The sequence below is a fragment of the Salmo salar genome, chromosome 17 (genome assembly GCF_965601325.2).
Source record: "Salmo salar chromosome 17, fSalSal1, whole genome shotgun sequence".
Lineage (NCBI taxonomy): Eukaryota > Metazoa > Chordata > Actinopteri > Salmoniformes > Salmonidae > Salmo > Salmo salar.
In genome coordinates, this window is record NC_138307.1 from 12,596,648 (window position 1) to 12,616,325 (window position 19,678).

General features: G+C 44.7%; 1 protein-coding gene across 2 annotated transcripts in view; it reads left to right on the forward strand.

Moving 5' to 3' along the window:
- The window catches only part of LOC106575301 (sodium channel protein type 2 subunit alpha), a 30,755-nt gene that overhangs the window by 8,126 nt on the left and 2,951 nt on the right, over positions 1-19,678 (forward strand). For both annotated transcript variants that reach the window (XM_014151744.3, XM_014151743.3), the window contains exons 5-23: positions 1,680-1,743; positions 2,683-2,824; positions 3,312-3,518; positions 4,261-4,521; positions 4,730-5,071; positions 5,318-5,447; positions 5,950-6,188; positions 6,865-7,038; positions 7,307-7,663; positions 7,924-8,469; positions 13,523-13,658; positions 14,025-14,179; positions 14,631-14,804; positions 15,430-15,552; positions 16,500-16,775; positions 17,609-17,662; positions 17,893-18,030; positions 18,978-19,082; positions 19,321-19,591. In XM_014151744.3, the coding sequence (XP_014007219.3) occupies positions 1,680-1,743; positions 2,683-2,824; positions 3,312-3,518; positions 4,261-4,521; positions 4,730-5,071; positions 5,318-5,447; positions 5,950-6,188; positions 6,865-7,038; positions 7,307-7,663; positions 7,924-8,469; positions 13,523-13,658; positions 14,025-14,179; positions 14,631-14,804; positions 15,430-15,552; positions 16,500-16,775; positions 17,609-17,662; positions 17,893-18,030; positions 18,978-19,082; positions 19,321-19,591 (3,894 nt within the window). The remainder of the gene's footprint in view (positions 1-1,679; positions 1,744-2,682; positions 2,825-3,311; positions 3,519-4,260; positions 4,522-4,729; positions 5,072-5,317; positions 5,448-5,949; positions 6,189-6,864; positions 7,039-7,306; positions 7,664-7,923; positions 8,470-13,522; positions 13,659-14,024; positions 14,180-14,630; positions 14,805-15,429; positions 15,553-16,499; positions 16,776-17,608; positions 17,663-17,892; positions 18,031-18,977; positions 19,083-19,320; positions 19,592-19,678) is intronic.

The window sequence follows — 19,678 nt, forward strand, 5'->3', positions numbered from 1 at the left end:
GGATGATAGGCTAATTGACATCATTAGCCTATCAGAAAAAAGCCATGACATCATTTTCTGGAATTTTCCAAGCTGTTTAAAGGCACAGTCAACTTAGTGTATGTAAACTTCTGACCCATTGGAATTGTGATACAGTGAATTATAAGTGAAATAATCTGTCTTTAAATAATTGTTGGAAAAATTGGTTGAAAAACAAGTTTTAATGACTCCAACCTAAGTGTATGTAAACTTCCGACTTCAACTCTATATACACACACACACACTGAGTGTCTAAAACATTAAGGATGCCTGCTCTTGCCATGTCATAGACTGACCAGGTGAATCCAGGTGAAAGCTATGATCCCTTATTCATGTCACTTCAATCAGTGTAGATGAAGGGGAGGAGACAGGTGTAAGCCTTGAGACAATTGAGACATAATTTGTGTATGTGTGCTATTCAGAAGGTTAATGGGAAAGACAAAATATGTCAGTGCCGTTGAACTTGTCGAGTGAACGCCCCGAGAAAGTGAGGCTGTTGTGAGGGCAAAAGGGGGATGCAACTCAATATTAGGAAGGTGTTCTTAATGTTTTGTACACTCAGTGTGTGTGTGTGTGTGTGTGTGTGTGTATATATATATATACTAAACAAAAATATAAACGCAACATGTGACAATTTCAATGATTTTACTGAATTACAGTTCATATAAGGAAATCAGTGAAATGAAATAAATAAATTAGGCCCTAATCTATGGATTTCACATGATTGGGCAGGGGCGCAGCCACTGGAGGGCGTAGACCCACCCACTTGGGAGCCAGGCCCAAGCAATCAGAATGAGTTTTTCCCCACAAAAGGGGGAATTACGGACAGAAATACTCCTCAGTTTCATCAGCTGTCTGAGAGGCTGGTCTCAGACGATCCGGCAGGTGATGAAGTTTACACGTGGTCTGCGGTTGTGAGGCCGGTTGGACGTACTGCCAAATTCTCTAAAATGACGTTGAAGGCGGCTTATGGTGGAGAAATGAACATTAAATTCTCTGGCAACAGCTCTGGTAGACATTCCTGCAGTCAGCATGCCAATTGCACATTCCCTCAAAACTTGAGACATCTGTGGCGTTGTGTGACAAAAGTGCACATTGTCCCCAGCACAAGGTGCACCTGTGTAATGCTGTTTAATCAGCTTCTTGATATGTCACACCTGTCAGGAGGATGCATTATCGTGGCAAAGGAGAAATACTCACTAATAGGGATGTAATAAATGTGTGCACAAAATATAAGGTTTTTGTGTATATGGAACATTTCTGAGATATTTTATTTCAGCTCATGAAACATAGGACCATAGGACATGTTGCGTTTATATTTTTGTTCAGTATATATTAAGGACACCTTCCTAATATTGAGTTGCAACCCCCCTTTTGCCAAATATAATATATAATGATAATAACAATTATTTGAATAAAGTGCTTTTGTTTATTTCACTCAAAGCACTCAACAGCAGAGCCACAGCAGATTGTTTGCTTAATTCATAAATCAGAATACTGTACAAGTTTTGAAAACCCATTAACATTATTTGCTCAATTTCAAACCTTTCAATCCAGTTTCAAACCTCCCTCCTCTCTTTCCTCACTGCCCGCCTCCCTCCTTTCCTCCCGCGCTCCTCAACATATTGACTGATTGTTCCTCTCTCTGTTCTTCCTTCTAGGTAATTACTATTACCTCCTCAACCGCAGGGACGCCCTCCTCTGTGGGAATGGCAGTGGAGCCGGGTGAGACTCGACAACATCCTTTATTTATACAGCCAATTACATTCACCAACACAGCCTCAACACGCATACGGAATTCCCGAGCACGATTACAGGCACACAATAAATATGTTTATCGTGCACTGTCAGATTAATATAATAGTTTGATTGAAACCTTTACGTGCTCTGCAAGAAGAACGATTTACCGAATAATCATGTTTCAATGGACACATTGGAAAATCAGCAATCAAAATAAACGTTTTTACAACAGCGAACGTGTTATTTTTGCAAAGACTATTTGATTCTGAGTTCGGACGTATGAAGTTTGTTTGTGAAAAATATTTGTAAGATGCGTACTTTCAGTATGTATGTGCTGCCGGCGCTGCTACATACACGTATCAAATACACAGCTGGAATGCCGATTAAGCTGTTTACCTGTCCTAATAAACAGAAAGACTGCTCAGAAAAGCAGGTGTTTTAATTGACTTTGACCATACGCCGGTTAAGATAAGCAGAGTAATGCCATACTCTGCCTTCTGCCTTAATCAGTTTAATATCAAGTTATTAGTCTGCATGTAAGCGTACTCACACGTTTCCTTAACACTTAGGCATTGAAGACATGCTAACTAGAATAGAGCACTTGGCGCTAATACAAGAGAGTAGAGAGGACTATACTATTTCAGCAGAATTTAGTTGGATTCATTTGATGTGGTCAAGTCAGTTGAATAAAAACAGGTGCTTCTTACTGTGGATAGTGTTAATGTAGTCAGGCTGATCATATAAAATGAAATCATATTCAGTGTAAGTGCAGTTAAGTCAATCTAATGAAAACCAATGCTGCTCAGTGGACACCGTAAGTATCCACTGTATCGCTCTGAACTGTACAAGTGGCTTGTGGTTGTGGGTTAGTGACCACCACATGTTTGCTGACCTGTGTGTTGTGTACGGGGGTCTTCACCACAGGTTGTGCCCAGAGGGATTCACGTGCATCAAGGCGGGCAGGAACCCAGACTACGACTACACAAGCTTCGACTCGTTTGGCTGGGCCTTCCTGTCCCTGTTCAGACTCATGACCCAGGACTTCTGGGAAAACCTCTACCAACAGGTGGGCCAAAGCGATTGGTTAGAAACAAAATGTCCACTCACTGTTTGCTGATCTGATATACTTGATCCCCTTTTAGTGCTTTATCATTGAAAATAACAGTGAAACAACTCAGGAATACTGGTAAAGAAAATAAAATGCATATAATGAAAACAATTCTCTATCTCCCTCCCCTCCCTCTATCCTTCTCTCCCTCCCCTCCCTCTATCCCTCTTTCCCCTCCCTCTATCCCTCTCTCCCTCCCCCCCTCTATCCTTCTCTCCCTCCCCTCCCTCTATCCCTCTTTCCCCCTCCCTCTATCCCGCTCTCCCTCCCCTACCTCTATCCTTCTTTCCCCGCTCCCTCTATCCCTCTCTCTTTCCCCTCCCTACCTACCTTCTTATCACTCTCTCCCTCCCACCCTATCTCTCACTCCCTCTCTATATCTCTCTCTCTTTTCTTCTCCCCCCCCCCCCCCCCCCCCCCCTCTCTCTCTCTCCCTCCCTCTTAGACCCTGCGAGCGGCGGGGAAGCCCTACATGATCTTCTTTGTGTTGGTGATCTTCCTGGGTTCCTTCTACCTGGTCAACCTGATCCTGGCTGTGGTGGCCATGGCCTACGATGAGCAGAACCAGGCCACCATAGAGGAGGCAGCCCAGAAGGAGGAGGAGTTCCAGGCCATGCTGGAGCAGCTCAAGAGACAGCAGGAGGAGGCATTGGTATTGGCTGATTTCTGGTTGTGAATTTGCATTGCAGAGTTTGACTTTTTTATAATTTGCATTTGAGTCATTACGCAGACCATCTTATCCAGAGCGACGACACAGTATTGGGTGCATACAGCCAAAGTCCTTCCTGTCTTTCTCTGTCTTTCCCTACCTTGCCCTTCCTCTCTCAAGTCCATAATCCTCTCTTACTTAAGTATGTCTTGGTGCTTGGTTGGTGTCAAGCTTCTACACACAAGGGTGCTCCATTACTATGGAAACAAGAGGTAGATAGAGAAGGAATTATTACTCTGTGCAGTATTGGTAGTACAGTATTAGGTTCCGTGAAGGGAGGGAGGTTCCATCTGCTACATCATTTCTTATTTACAATAACAGCTTGACCAAGAGTCCAGTAATGCAATAATAACAAAAACATGGATATCACAAAGATTTTATATACTGAGTACAAGGTTGCTTTTGAAAAATGTATGATTTTGTATCCCAGGTTATGCAGGGTTGTTATTATTTCAAAGAGCAATCGGGTTGTTCACTTGGTTCCGGAACAGATAACCTTTTAGTCTTTGCCAGTTTCGTTAAGAAAACAGTCAGTTTGTGGGACAAAACACAGGCCTCCATTTTTAGAAGTTCTTTGAAGTTGATTTGGGTATTTGTGCTGCCTGCTGTTCTGCTCTGTGCTCTGTCCACCAAAGACGGGTGCCGGTTGCCGTGACAACTGTGCTTGTGTGTGGTTGGCTGGCAGGTTGCCGCGGCAGCAGCCACAGAGAGCCACGGAGAGTACAGCGGGAGAGGGGGGCCCTCCTCAGAAGCCTCCTCAGGGACCTCCAAACTCAGCTCCAAGAGCGCCAAGGAGAGAATGAACCGCCAGAAGAGAAAAGAGAGGGGCGAGCACGAGAAGTTCCACAAGTCCGAGTCGGAGGACAGTATCAAGAGGTTAAGCTTCCGGTTTTCTATGGATGCCAACCGGCTGTCCTACGAGAAGAGATGCTCCTCACCCAACCAGGCGAGTACACAGTGAGGGGAAAGGGCCATTGTCTTAGTCACCATTGTCCTCATTGCCATCATCTTCCTCATCACTGCACTGGGCAGAGTGTCCACTGAACCACTCCAATCTTGTGGGTCTCCCTTCTTCTGTTTCATCGTCTCTATCACCTCTATCCTTCTCCTCTTTTTCAGTACTGATACCTTTCTCTCCTCTCCCCTTCCACCAGTCTCTCCTCAGTATCCGTGGCTCCCTCTTCTCCCCGAGGAGGAACAGCCGAGCTAGCCTGTTTAGCTTCCGAGGCCGCGCCCGCGATGTGGTCTCCGATAACGACTTCGCCGACGACGAGCAAAGCACGTTCGAGGACACCGACAGCCGCCGCGGCTCCCTGTTCGTGCCTTGCCGTATTGAGCGCCGCTCCAGCACGGTCAGTCAGACTAGCCTGGCCCCTCAGCGCGTCCTGCTGCCCGCCAACGGCAAGATGCACTGCACCGTGGACTGTAACGGCGTCGTCTCGCTAGTGGGAGGGACCTCTGTGCCCACCTCGCCTGTAGGACTGCTCCCGCCTGAGGTGAGCTATAGTTTTTATCAGTCCAGGCTCCAAATAGTATTCATTTTCTTTTTGTTGAGCCAGATGTCATGGGTTTGCACATTTGGGATTATTCCATTTGTTCCTTTGCTCATCTAAAGTATTTGACAGAAAATAAATACTATTTGAAGTGAACCCAACATGGATGGTATAGTCATGGTTATGGTCCCTTACAGGCCACCTCGTCCGTACACTGAATAACTCTTCCCGATGTTTCTTGGTCTCCAGGGGACAACCACTGACTCTGAGATGAGGCTGAAGAAGAGGAGGTCTCGCCAGGCGTCCATGGCCTACCTAGATGAGCCAGCCAGAGCCAGAGCTATGAGTGTGGCCAGTATTCTCACCAACACCATGGAGGGTTGGTGTCACACCAAGTTCTCAAATAATATATTATTATACTAGACCGATGAACCAAACGTCTTGAAGACCCATAGCCTACAACAACCATTATAATGTCTATGCCTTCGATCAAGCGTCTTCCTTAACATGATAAAAGCATGCTAGAACTTTCCTGAAAGTTAACTATATGATATTTGATACTTGTTATACATGCTTATAACATGTCATAATGCCTTATAGCCAAAATGGGGACATGTATACATGCCAACAGGCAGCAGGTAGCCTAGTGTTTAAAACCGCTGAGCCAGTAACCGAAAGGTCGCTGGTTCAAATCCCTGAGTCGACGGTGAAGAATCTGTCTGTGCCCTTGAGCAAGGCACTTAACCTTAATTGCTCCTGTAAGTCGCTCTGGAGAAGAGCGTCTGCTAAATGACTAAATAGTAAAAAAAATATATATTAAAAAGGAGGGAAAATGACATTAGAAAGTGTCACTAAAATGTGTCTGTTTAAACCCTTTCCAGAGCTTGAAGAGTCCAGGCAGAAGTGTCCACCATGCTGGTATAAGTTTGCCAACACCTATCTGATCTGGGACTGCTGTCCTATGTGGTTGAGTTTCAAGGGGATCGTCAACACGGTGGTGATGGACCCCTTTGTGGACCTGGCCATCACCGTCTGTATCGTCCTCAACACCCTCTTCATGGCCATGGAACATTATCCCATGACCAAGGAGTTCAATCACGTCCTCTCTGTCGGGAACTTGGTAAGTGTTCAATATTATTGAGGTAAACCTGCAAGGCTTTATCGAAATATCAAGCTGTTAAAGATACTGTTACTGGGGTGGTTTTCTCCCCTAATGGCCATTTCTAATTGTATATTTCTTTCTTCATACAATACATCATATATATTTAGATATTTTTCACTCCCAAACCCTTTACTCAGCAATCTTATAGCATATGTAAAATTAATCGTGAAATAGAAACACAGATGAATAAATGCCTTACATAGTACATCTATTGAACAATACTTCACAATACATACATCAGAAACAGTTACAAATGATAGAGATCCATTCATGGGTGTACAGGTCTGGTGGATAAGAGTTCCGAAATGTCCTCAGCTGCTTTTTTCATTTCAAAGGAATTTGTAAGGAAAATCTCTTGCACCTGGTATAGCTTCTCCTCAAAGTCACACGTGGCACCTTCCAAATCCCAATCTGTTATTTTTCACAGTTTCATTGTCTAAGTCTATTTTAGAAGATTCAGCCACCAAGTTGGCCACATATTATTGAAATTGTATACAAAGATGTGTATCTATCCATAGGTCCAAATAAGTATGGCTAGCCAAGCTTAACCCACTCACTACCCACACAACCACTAACACTCATTCTATGGAAGTATGTCGAACCGTGCTCAAATCTAACTACTGTCTCTGTGTAGGTGTTCACGGGCATCTTCACGGCTGAGATGTGTTTCAAGCTAATCGCTCTGGACCCCTACTACTACTTTCAACAGGGATGGAACATATTTGACGGCATCATCGTCAGTCTGAGTCTGATGGAGCTCGGCCTGGCCAATGTAGAGGGCCTGTCTGTGCTCCGGTCTTTCCGATTGGTAAGATCCCACTTCTGACGCCAGCTTCTCCCGAGTCCACCCTGTCAGAGCAGATTGTGTACATTCTAGTTGACACATTTCTACAGGAGACATAACTATACTACCCTTCCTTAGCGGAATAACAGTTTCCCTTTCTTTTACGTACTCCTTGATACAGTGGTAATATTCATCTTCATGCTTTGTTGATTGTTGTTCACTAGATATTAGTACCGTAGTCACAACCAGGAACAACAAAATAAACTCCTGATGTGATTCTTCTTGTCGACAGTTGAGGGTGTTCAAACTGGCCAAATCTTGGCCCACCCTGAACATGCTGATCAAGATCATCGGTAACTCGGTGGGAGCTCTGGGTAATTTGACACTGGTCCTAGCCATCATCGTGTTCATCTTCGCCGTGGTGGGCATGCAGCTGTTCGGCAAGAGCTACAAGGAGTGTGTGTGTAAGATCGCAGACAACTGCCAGCTGCCGCGCTGGCACATGCATGACTTCTTCCACTCGTTCCTCATCGTGTTCCGGGTGCTGTGCGGGGAGTGGATCGAGACCATGTGGGACTGCATGGAGGTGGCTGGCCAGAGCATGTGCCTCATCGTCTTTATGATGGTCATGGTTATAGGGAACCTGGTGGTAGGTGGCTGTACTGTAGTCATTGTATATCCCAGAATCCCCATACCTATGGATGATTTCACTGTACTTGTGATGAATCTTTTGTGGTCAGTTTGTTTTTTTGACACTGGGACAGCAGATATGTTTTAAGCATTGCCATAGTATTCACGTGAAATGCAATTTTCAATTTGAACTGAATCTTCAAATTAACAACTGAACCCAGATCAGAATGGACTCCAACTCTCCTCCCTCCTGGTCCTTTCCTCCCTCTGTCTCTGCAGGTCCTGAATCTGTTCCTGGCCCTGCTGCTCAGCTCCTTCAGCGCCGACAACCTGGCGGCCACGGACGACGACAGCGAGATGAACAACCTGCAGATCGCTGTGGGCCGCATCCAGAGGGGCGTGGCCTGGGTCAAGGTGACCATCCGCCAGGTCATTCAGAGCCTGTTCCTCGGGGGTGGCGCCACCAACGGGGTCAAGGAGGGGTCACTGGAGGAGGGCAAGCCCCTGGACGAGCTCCACAGCTCCATCAACGGCAAGGGGGGCAACTGCATCTCAAATCACACGTTGGTCGAGATCACTAAAGATCCGAGTGGGGTCTATCTGAAGGAGGGGAACGGGCGGCCAGGAGGGGGTTTGGGGGTGGGGCTAGGAGATAGTACGGAGAATTACCCAAAGGAGGAGTGCAACTACATGTCGTTCATCCACAACCCCAGCCTGACGGTGAGTGTGCCCATCGCGGTGTGCGAGTCAGACTTTGAGACCGCTATCACGGAGGACTTCAGCAGCGACTCGGCCTCCGAGGAAATGTCGATGGGCAGCAAAGAGGTAAGAGAGGAGGTTTGACTAGAGACCCCTGTGCTGCTCTGTTCAGTAGCAATGAGCACAGTCACATCACATCTTTTAATTGTGGTATCTTTGAGTGGTGTCTGTGTTAGTTTTGAGTGGTGTTAGTTTTGAGTGGTGTCTGTGTTAGTTTTGAGTGGTGTCTGTGTTTGTTTTGAGTGGTGTCTGTGTGTCACATCTGGGTCAAATACACTATGCCAAATACTGGAGGTGCCGTGATTTAGCTTGATCTTAAGCAGAGTGGGCACTTTTGGGACTATTCCATTGGTTTACACTTTTGGGACTATTCCATTGGTTTACACTTTTGGGACATTTCCATTGGTTTACACTTTTGGGACGATTCCATTATTTAACACTATTGGGACTGTTCCATTGGTTTACTAGCCTTGTGAATCATAACTAACCGTTTGTGCTCCCATTTCGTGTCACGTGTAGTGAAACAGAATGTGAACTCGGGAGATCAGGATGGTTGAACAAGGCTTATTGGATTACACCTTTTGGACTATTCCATTGGTTTACACTTTTGGGACTGTGCCATTGGTTCCATTTTGTCAGGCAAGCTAAATACAGCGCAACTCTATGGTATTTCAACGTTTTTGTCATATGTATTTGACCAAGGTCTGCTGTGTTTGATGTAGATCTGTATACAGAATCAGTGGTGAAGTGGAAGGGAAACGCACATAATCGGCGTTCACATACCTTTTCATCTTGCCAGGCGTTTACCCACCTAAAGCGAAAAAATGCATTGAAAATACTTTGTTCACCTATTCTTTTTTTACCACTACATATCAATGGATAGAATCTGAGAACTCCAGACTTTCCAGAGGCAGTTACCAACTAGATATTTTGCTGACTCATTGAGTCATTGCATCATGTCTTTCTAGCCTAGTCCACTATCCAGGGAGTTGCAGTGTACTGTTATAAAGCCCTAGGCATCAAAACAATGACGTAGCATGAGAGGACAGTACAGTCACTACAGATAATGAGTCAGAATGGCCTATGGCGCAAGTAGCAGGTCGTTTCTGGATGTTTTCATTAGATGGGCTGATGGGCTGATGTGTGTGTGTGTGTGTGTGTGTGTGTGTGTGTGTGTGTGTGTGTGTGTGTGTGTGTTATCTGGTTGACTGAGTATACTCATGGATGTGTGTGGAGGCTCATGGATGTGTGTGGAGGCTCATGGATGTGTGTGGAGGCTCATGGATGTGTGTGGAGGCTCATGGATGTGTGTGGAGGCTCATGGATGTGTGTGGAGGCTCATGGATGTGTGTGGAGGCTCATGGATGTGTGTGGAGGTTCATGGATGTGTGTGGAGGTTCATGGATGTGTGTGGAGGCTCATGGATGTGTGTGGAGGCTCATGGATGTGTGTGGAGGCTCATGGATTTGTGTGGAGGCGCATGGATGTGTGTGGAGGCTCATGGATGTGTGTGGAGGCTCATGGATGTGTGTGGAGGCTCATGGATGTGTGTGGAGGCTCATGGATTTGTGTGGAGGCTCATGGATGTGTGTGGAGGCTCATGGATGTGTGTGGAGGCTCATGGATGTGTGTGGAGACTAATTTCTCACACATTTAATCCCAGTCATTAGAAATCACACCAGTGAGATTTTAAAATCAACAACATCTTTATGACATTTTTAATAGACTGTAAATTAAGGCCAGAAGACAGATAAAGAACTTAAAATATCCCACTCACTGGCCACTGGCCCACGCGCACGCACGCACACACGCACACACACACACACACACACACACACACACACACACACACACACACACACACACACACACACACACGCGCACACACACAAACGACATTCTGGAGCAGATGTTGTAAATTAGATGTGTGTCTGTTTCGAAGACATAATGTCACGTTAGGCTGGGAGGGCAAGGTGGCCTCCTGGGCTCCATAGCCCTGTCCCCACATCTCCAGACCACAGCCAAGGACAGGGAGTGGAGCTGAGCCGACCTATGGTAGTGTCACCAACCTGCCCCCAGCCAACTCCTTCAGTTATTAGAGAAAGCTAGCCAGGTCTGTTTCTGGCCATGACTCCCCATGCTCCAAATATGCATTAGAAGCCACTGCTGATCCCTGATCCCCCTTCTCCCTTATAAATAACATCTTCAAATGAGTCTAATTATTGGGAACGGGATCATAAACCGTGTGTGTGATTGATTTTGTGCTACGAACAGTACAGGGTCAATTGTGGCCCTCACAAAAGGTTTAATCCTATTCTATGTCATGCTAGAGCCTTGTCCTCTAACGTGTATCTGCATGGAAGTGTTCCTCTGTGGATATAACCTGTGTCCCTCTGTGCCTGGCAGCTGATTAAAACAGACATAGAGGTTGTACTGTACATTATGTGCTGGCTCATGGTTGTGTCACTTTACCTTGCTTAACCCACCGTTTGTTATTGCAGCTGTGTTACAGACGCTCACAAGGTTGTCAGTGAGAGAGAGGAGACTTGTAAGACCATTTTATTCTACATAGCACTAACCATGAAGACTGCCTATGCCATTTAACAGAACCAACAAATACTTGTCTTGCATTCTTTTCAATGGATTTCCTTTTTTTTCGTTCTCTGCCTGACTAAACCCCCCCCCCCCCACCTGCTTTGTATTTTATCTCATTTTTTATTTCTAATTTGAGCATCAGGCTTTTTTGTAGTTTCCACACCATTATGAATGAGCTGCACCCACTTTTCCCATTGATAGGTGGAGTCATGTGACTTGTTTTTGATTTTCTTGCCTGGTTTGTATTGATTTTGGAGGTGATTCGCATTGTCCACCCCAAGATTGAAAAAAAAAAAACAGAGAATTGATGAAGAGAGAAAAGGAGGAGAGGAAGAGACAAAGATTAAATAAATTAATTTTGCCCAAAATACTGTAGGTTAAGATAACGAGGGTTACAGTGTCTCCCTGTGCAGATCTAGTGAATGTGTTAGAGTCTGAATATTAGTCTCTTTGAACCCCTGGTAGATTAGTGGTGGCATACCGTCAGCCATACCATACTCATGCAGCAATTATAGCAAACAAGTGAAATCAAGACACAAATTACATATTGCCTTCCAAAGGCATGGTAGGAGGGCACCCTCAATTTATATATAGCCTTCACCCTGAACAAAGACTGGGAAAGAGAGAGAAGGAGAAGATGTGTGAATGAGTAGAGAGAGGGAGGGAGACGGAAAGGACGGAAGCAAGCCGGATGAGAAAATGTGTGAGACAGAGGGAGAGAGAGAATGTGTGTGAGAGAGGTATAGCGAGAGAGAGGAAGGAAGGAATAGAGAACATGTGCGAGAGGGGGATATAATATGAGGGAGAGAGGGGTATAGAGAGAGAGAAAGAAAGAGCTAGAGAGAGAGAGAGCGCCACCCCTCTTTCTGGAACATTGTGGATCACGGGGCGGGAGGGGCGTGGAGCGGGCAGGGTAGCATGCTTCCATCGTTCGCACTACGTATTAGCTGGGTCCCACGGCAATCAGACCTGCTGCACTGTCTAGTACTGATGGCATGTTACTCCTCTGTCTGCCAGCCAGCCAGATGTCCCAAACTCCCTAAAGATTGCAGCATGTTTTACCAATGAAAACAGGACAGGGATTCCACCTACGGAGCTAAGCTAGACCTTCTCACCATATAGTACACAGAACACTGTATTGCATATTGTTTTTTATATATTTAACCTTTATTTAAATAGGTAAGTCAGTAAAGAACAAATTCTTATTTACAATTACGGTCTACCCCGGCCAAACCCGAACCTGAACGACGCTGGGCCAATTGTGCGCCGCCCTATGGGACTCCCAATCACAGCCAGTTGTGATACAGCCTGGATATCTAACCAGGGTCTGTAGTGACGCCTCTAGCGCTGAGATGCAGTGCTTTAGACCGCTGCGCCACTCGGGAGCCAAATCAGCATATAGATTATATATTTATATATATAAAAATATCTCTAGTACTGTATTATGGATGACTTGCATGGATTGCAGGGCCCTAATGTCAAAGTGTGCATTATAATCCAATGCTTATCCTGCCAATAGCAAAGAATAAGGACAGTAGTACTAGTCAGCCCCAGAGATCCCTCCAACATTATTTCCTCTTGGAGGGACATTTCCTCTTAGTCTCCAGTGGATAATCACAATAGAGTACCCCATTTAGCTGTGTCTCCCCTGTATGTTTTCTGGGTAACATGGTCGCACTGCATCTAATGTTATATTAGTATTCATTATGTTATTATTATCCGATAGCTCCAGACCACATGCTGTCTTGTCAACAGTGCACAGTACTGGGTTTTGCTGGTTAGCTAACGTGATAATACCCATTTATTTTCCCGAAACAGAGACCGAAGCTTGTGAACACTGCTTTTTTTTAAGGATGGGAAAAAAATGTGTTTTCATGTCAATGAGGAGAATGTTCAGTATTTCGGGGGAGGGAGGAAAGCGGGGGGAATTGATTCGTTATCGTCTTTTGATCGATTGGGCTATCAACCAATCAAATCCTGGGCCATTTTTCAGTGGACATGAAAATACGTCAGCCCACGTTCTCTTGCTTGTTTTCCGATTTCAGGATTGGAAATGCACTGGAATACTGCATGCCCCCTTCGACTGTCTGAGCCGATATCAAACATACCCACAGTGCAATGTAACACCAACCTCTCCCTGTAGCATGTATTGTTGCTACCAGGTGCTGTATACTACAGTGTGATTGGATATCCCCTGATCAAACTGATCCCAAAGCCTGTAGGTACGTTTGATCGATGCTGCATGTAATGAAGATTATAATGATGAAACGGGTTCAACTCTGAGTTTATATTTAAGCCAAAGTCATGTCTCCAGTCCAGACCAAAGTATCTGGTGAGACTACTGTACTGTTACAGTCCATGACAATGGAGAATGAACCATTACAAGAATCTCAAGATCTCTAGTAGCTCAGAAGGTTGTCTCCTGTATGGAGGGAGCTGGTGAGAAGGGCTGGGGCTGTGTTACTGTAGACATTGGCTGGTTAAACGTGCTGGTTCTCTCACTCCCCCCCCCCCCCCCGTACAGAAGCTACCTGTAGAGCCCCAGCACCTTACCTCGTCGGAGGGCAGCTCGGTGGATATCAGGCCCCCGGGGGATGGAGCTGAGTCAGTGGAGCTGGAGGACGAGGAGTCAGAGGACCCAGAGAACTGCTTCACTGATGGTGAGGGAGGGAGGGAGGGAGGGGCAGGGGGAGAGGATGAGGAAGAGTGGGGGGAAGAAGGAGGGAAGGAGAAGGAGGGAAGGGAGAGAGGGGCTGGCGAGAGGAAGGTTTGAGAGAGACTGACAAGAGACAGAAGTTTTATCTTTGACATACTTTGTCCTTTCAAACATTAGAAGTAGTCCAGAGGGAATTCCGAGCTCTGATAGGGGGGAAAACTGTTTGAAAAATGGGAGGACAGTTTTGTTTCAGTCAAGGACAAGGCATTATTTTATCTCCTCTGTCTCTCTCTGTCTCTCTCTCTGTCTCTCTCTCTGTCTCTCTCTCTGTCTCTCTCTCTCTCTCTCTGTCTCTCTCTGTCTCTCCCAGGCTGTGTGCTCAGGTTCCAGTGTTGCCAGGTGAACGTTGAGGAGGGCAAGTGGAAGATGTGGTGGACCTTGAGGAAGACGTGTTTCATCATCGTGGAACACAACTGGTTCGAGACCTTAATCATTTTCATGATCCTGCTCAGCAGTGGCGCTCTGGTGAGTGGCTGCTGCTCACCTGGCCTGTGTAATGTTGTACCGCTCCTTTAAGAAAAGTCAAGTAAACGTGTGCTCTAGTTGTCTTTACATCACAATGTGAGTGTCAAATAATTCCAGTCTGCTTACTTTGATGTAGAGTGAAGATGAGCTTTATGGCTTCTTGTTTAGCCTGACACTTCTGCTTTGAAGTGAAAACTGAAACGTTGATTGGTCAGAGTGTACTCCTCAGTAGGGTTGAGTCTGGACAGGTAAAACTCTGATCCATATGCATAACTAGGGCCCAGATTATTTCCTGGTCAGGTCTTGTGTTCAGAAAAAACTCAGAGCCTGACATTTGACCAAAAAAAACACCAACCCACTGTATGTGACTCAAAACAACCATGACCTTAGCCCAGACCTCAGACACTGTCAACTATCTGATGCTTGATTCCTTGTTTGTGTCTCCGTGTAGGCCTTTGAAGACATTTACATAGAGCAGCGGAAGACCATTAAGATAGTGCTGGAGTACGCAGACAAAGTCTTCACCTATATCTTCATCCTGGAGATGCTGCTGAAGTGGGTGGCCTACGGATTCAAGAAGTACTTCACCAACGCCTGGTGTTGGCTGGACTTCCTCATTGTTGATGTATGTATTTGCTGGAGTTGTATGCGAACTCTGAACACACACGACGAACTTGAACACGCTCTGTCAGCAGATGAATTCAAATCTAAGCTTTGGATAGCAATTGAGAGTGATTTGATTCATTTTGTAATTATTCATTTACCAATTGGAATGAATGGAAATCACATTACATTTTTCACCCATGTACCACACATTCTCCTTGTGCAAATGTCTCTCCTGACATTGCTTATTTCTCTCTCTCTCTCTCTCTCTCTCTCTCTCTCTCTCTCTCTCTCTCTCTCTCTCTCTCTCTCTAATCTCTCTCTCTCTCTCTCTCTCTCTCTAATCTCTCTCTCTCTCTCTCTCTCTCTAATCTCTCTCTAATCTCTCTCTCTCTCTCTCTCTCTCTCTAATCTCTCTCTCTCTCTCTCTCTCTCTAATCTCTCTCTCTAATCTCTCTCTCTCTCTCTCTCTCTCTCTCTCTCTCTCTCTCTCTCTCTCTCTCTCTCTCTCTCTAATCTCTCTCTCTCTCTCTCTCTCTCTCTCTCTAATCTCTCTCTCTCTCTCTCTCTCTCTCTAATCTCTCTCTCTCTCTCTCTCTCTCTCTCTAATCTCTCTCTCTCTCTCTCTCTCTCTCTCTCTCTCTCAGGTGTCTCTGGTGAGCTTGGTAGCCAATGCGTTAGGCTACTCTGAGCTGAGTGCCATCAAGTCCCTACGAACACTGCGGGCCTTAAGACCCCTGAGGGCCTTGTCACGGTTCGAGGGCATGAGGGTAAGGGTTACTGGAGAACATGTTTCGTGCTGAACTGAAATCAGAAAGAGCCTCTCAAGCAGCTTTTAGGATATTTGTTACGATAGAAAGTCCACAGCAATTGAGTCTCTTGAAAATAACTAAATATCACTAAGTGTAACTTATTTTAGGAGAGTAATGCCTTGTTACATTTGACATCTTGTAGCGTTCTTAGCCGCAGTCCTTTTCAAATGGCTTAGGCTTCTAGAAGGAGGAAAATAGGAACCAGTGATGTATTTTAAAACGGATGCATGCCTGTGTGTAGAGCTAGATTTCGAGATATGTCTCTCGTTGTGTGTATCTGCATGACTTTCTCCACATTGTGTCGATAGATTCTATATCGATGTTCTCTGACATTGCTCTGCCTCGATGTTGCTTGTGTGGGGCCTTTTGATGTGTAATTCTTTTCTTTGTGTGTCTTTTCATTTACAGTAAACACTGTTGTGACTTCATCCTGACTCTTCTGAGGTTTTTTTCTGTTTTGAGTGGTTAAATGTGCTCCGTCGCCACTCCTTTGAAAGAGCGTTTCCTCCCTTTTCCTTTCCTCAAATAGTTAACTGTCAAACTCTTGTTAACCCTCTGTGGTAGTGCTAGTAACATGCTTTGTACTGAAAATAACACAGTGAAAATACTGTACACATATTCTCATGTGTTCCTAAACCTAACACAATATCTCCATATTACCAGCGCTATTAACCCTTCCTATACATATATGATTATATTATTATTACGTATGTTATCATCTATGGTAACCAGGTTTCTTGGATAAGCCTAGAAAGACATGTTTTCTTGAGAAACAAGAGTGTGCATTTCAGCTTCAACTTTATCTCACTCAACAACTTGGTCACATGACTTTCTAGTCCTATCCAGAGAAACCTCAGAGAACCGGTTTGATCGAGCGCTCTAACCGTGTCATCTTTGATTGACAGGTGGTGGTGAACGCCCTCCTGGGCGCCATTCCATCCATCATGAACGTGCTGCTGGTGTGCCTCATCTTCTGGCTCATCTTCAGCATCATGGGCGTCAATCTCTTCGCAGGGAAGTACTATTACTGTGTCAACACCACCAATGACGAGACCTTTCCCATCGAGGTGGTCAACAACAAGAGCGAATGTCTGGCCCTGGCCAATGACAGCGCCCGATGGAAGAATGTCAAGATCAACTTTGATAATGTCGGGGCTGGGTACTTGGCCTTGTTGCAAGTGGTGAGTGGGGCAGGCAGGGTCAGTTGTCTATTGCCGTTTTACATTGTTCAGGAAGATTATGCTTTAAATCTGGTTTAAAAGTGTAGTTATTATGAAATGTGCATATAATGTTAATTTACTTTGAGTGAACAAAACATTAGGAAAACCTGCACTTTCCAACAAAGTCAAGGTATTGGAGTGGCCATCACAAAGCCCTGACCTCCATCCTATAGACAATGTGTGGGCAGAACTGAAAAAGCGTGTGCGAGCAAAGAGGCCTACAAACCTGACTCAGTTACACCAGCTCTGTCAGGAGGAATGGGCCAAAATTCACCCAACTTATTGTGGGAAGCTTGTGGACGGCTACCCCAAATGTTTGACCCAAGTTAAACAATTTAAAGGCAATGCTACCAAATACTAATTCAGTGTATGTAAACTTCTGACCCACTGGCAATGTGATGAAAGAAATAAAAGCTGAAATAAATCATTCTCTCTACTATTATTCTGACATTTCACATTCTTAAAATAAATTGGTGATCCTAACTGACATAAGACAGGGAATTTTTACTAGGATTATATGTCAGGAATTGTGAAAAACTGAGTTTAAATGTATTTGGTTAAGGTGTATGTTAACTTCTGACTTCAGCTGTAGCTTAGCACCTTTCACAGACTATTGAGACTGTTCATTTCATATTTTCTACCTGCTACCAAAATAGCTCTCCTTAACTAAAAGTAGTGGAGCGGAGCCTGACTGCAAGGCTGCAGCAAGGGAACAGGGAAGTGAGATGTAAGTAATCGCTCGAGAGTGACCCCTCAGAGAGTAACTCATTCTGTTCTCTGTTCTCTGCTCCTAGGCAACGTTCAAAGGTTGGATGGACATCATGTACGCAGCTGTGGACTCTCGTAATGTAAGTGTTTCTTTGGGGCTCTGGTCATGGAGAATGGCTGACAGTTTAAAGTCAGGTTGACTCTTGCATTTAAGGTTTTGAGTTGACCTTTTTTTTATTGGAATGTTGGTGTTTTTATGGCTTTCATTAAATAAAAAAAATGACCTGTAAAGAAGGGTTTGACTTGAATATGGTGGAAAATGTGCAATAATTAGACATTTTACTGTATATCTTTCTTGTCTGTGTTTCAGGTGGAACTTCAGCCCCAATATGAACAGAACCTCTACATGTATCTGTACTTCGTCATCTTCATCATCTTTGGCTCCTTCTTCACTCTCAACCTCTTCATTGGTGTCATCATTGACAACTTCAACCAACAGAAGAAAAAGATACGTATTCAATATCAAATCAAATCCAATCTTATTACCACAGGTGTAGACCTTACAGTGAAATGCTTACTTACGAGCCCCTAAACAACAAAGCAGTTTTTTTTAAACGAATAAGAATAAGAAATAAAAGAAACAAGTAAGTAAAGAGCAGCAGTAAAATAACAATAGCGAGACTATATGCAGGGGGATACCGGTACAGAGTCAATGTGCGGGGGCACTGGTTAGTTGAGGTAATATGCACATGAAGGTAGAGTTATTAAAGTGACTATGCATAGATGATAACAACAGAGAGTAGCAGCGGTGTAAAAGAGGGGGAGGGGGGGCGGGGGCAATGCAAATAGTCTGGGTTGCCATTTGATTAGGTGTGCAGTAGTGACCAGGTGTTCGTATACACTGCGATATTGATAGCACAGTGTTTTTTTTAAACCTGCTTGCTGCTAGCTGAGAGATTATTCGGAATACAGCAGGCATATGAGTCAAACACACACACACACACACACACACACACACACACACACACACACACACACACACACACACACACACACACACACACACACATTCACCTTCCAGTTGTTAAGAGAGATAACACTGTGAATACAGTCTCCATAATACAGAGACAGAGGAGACAAGAGAAAAAGAAAGAAAGAAAGATCAAGGAGAAAGAGGAGAGAGCGTAAAATAGCATGAGATATCGAGAGAAGAGAGGGATGGGAAAGAGAGAGAGAGATCTGAAAAGCGTGCCTTGCCCTGAGCTAACAATGACCGGAATAAACTCAGCCAGCCAGCCAGCAGCCAGCCAGCCAGCCAGCCAGCCAGCCAGCCAGCCAGCCAGCCAGCCAGCCAGCCAGCCAGCCAGCCAGACAGACAGACAGACAGACAGACAGACAGACGCTCTGGCTGTCCGTTTGTTAGGTTTTTACCAGGTTTTGTATTGTTCCCTTTACTTTGGAGGTCAGGACATCTTCATGACAGAGGAACAGAAGAAATACTACAATGCCATGAAGAAGCTCGGCTCCAAGAAACCCCAGAAGCCTATTCCCAGGCCAACGGTTTGACACTGATATTGACACATATTGATATTACAATAACCATTCAACCAAGCAGTAGCTCAATATTTAAGACTGATTAAGAATGAATATTTAAGACTGATTTCTCAAAGCAAAATAACAAAAATTGTAAATCAATATTTATTTGAATTCTCACTGTAATGATCATTAAAAATATATATCTTTATATCGCACTCTACCTCTGTTTCTCTCTCTCCCTTTGTCTGTCTTTCCATTCTAGAATGTATTCCAAGGCTGTGTGTTTGACTTCGTAACGAAGCAGGCTTTTGACATTGTCATCATGATCCTCATCTGCCTCAACATGGTCACTATGATGGTGGAAGAGGATGACCAGACACCAGAGAGGGAAAATGTCCTGCACTGGATTAACTTTGTCTTTATAGTGCTCTTCACTGGGGAGTGTACGCTCAAAATGATATCCCTCCGCCATTACTACTTCACCATTGGCTGGAACGTGTTTGACTTTGTCGTTGTCATCCTTTCAATCGTAGGTAAGAACCCCGACTCTTCATAGTCGTTTGAATCAAAAGTTGTAACTGAGAAATTGTATGTGTTTAATTGGTGGGATTTTTGTCTCT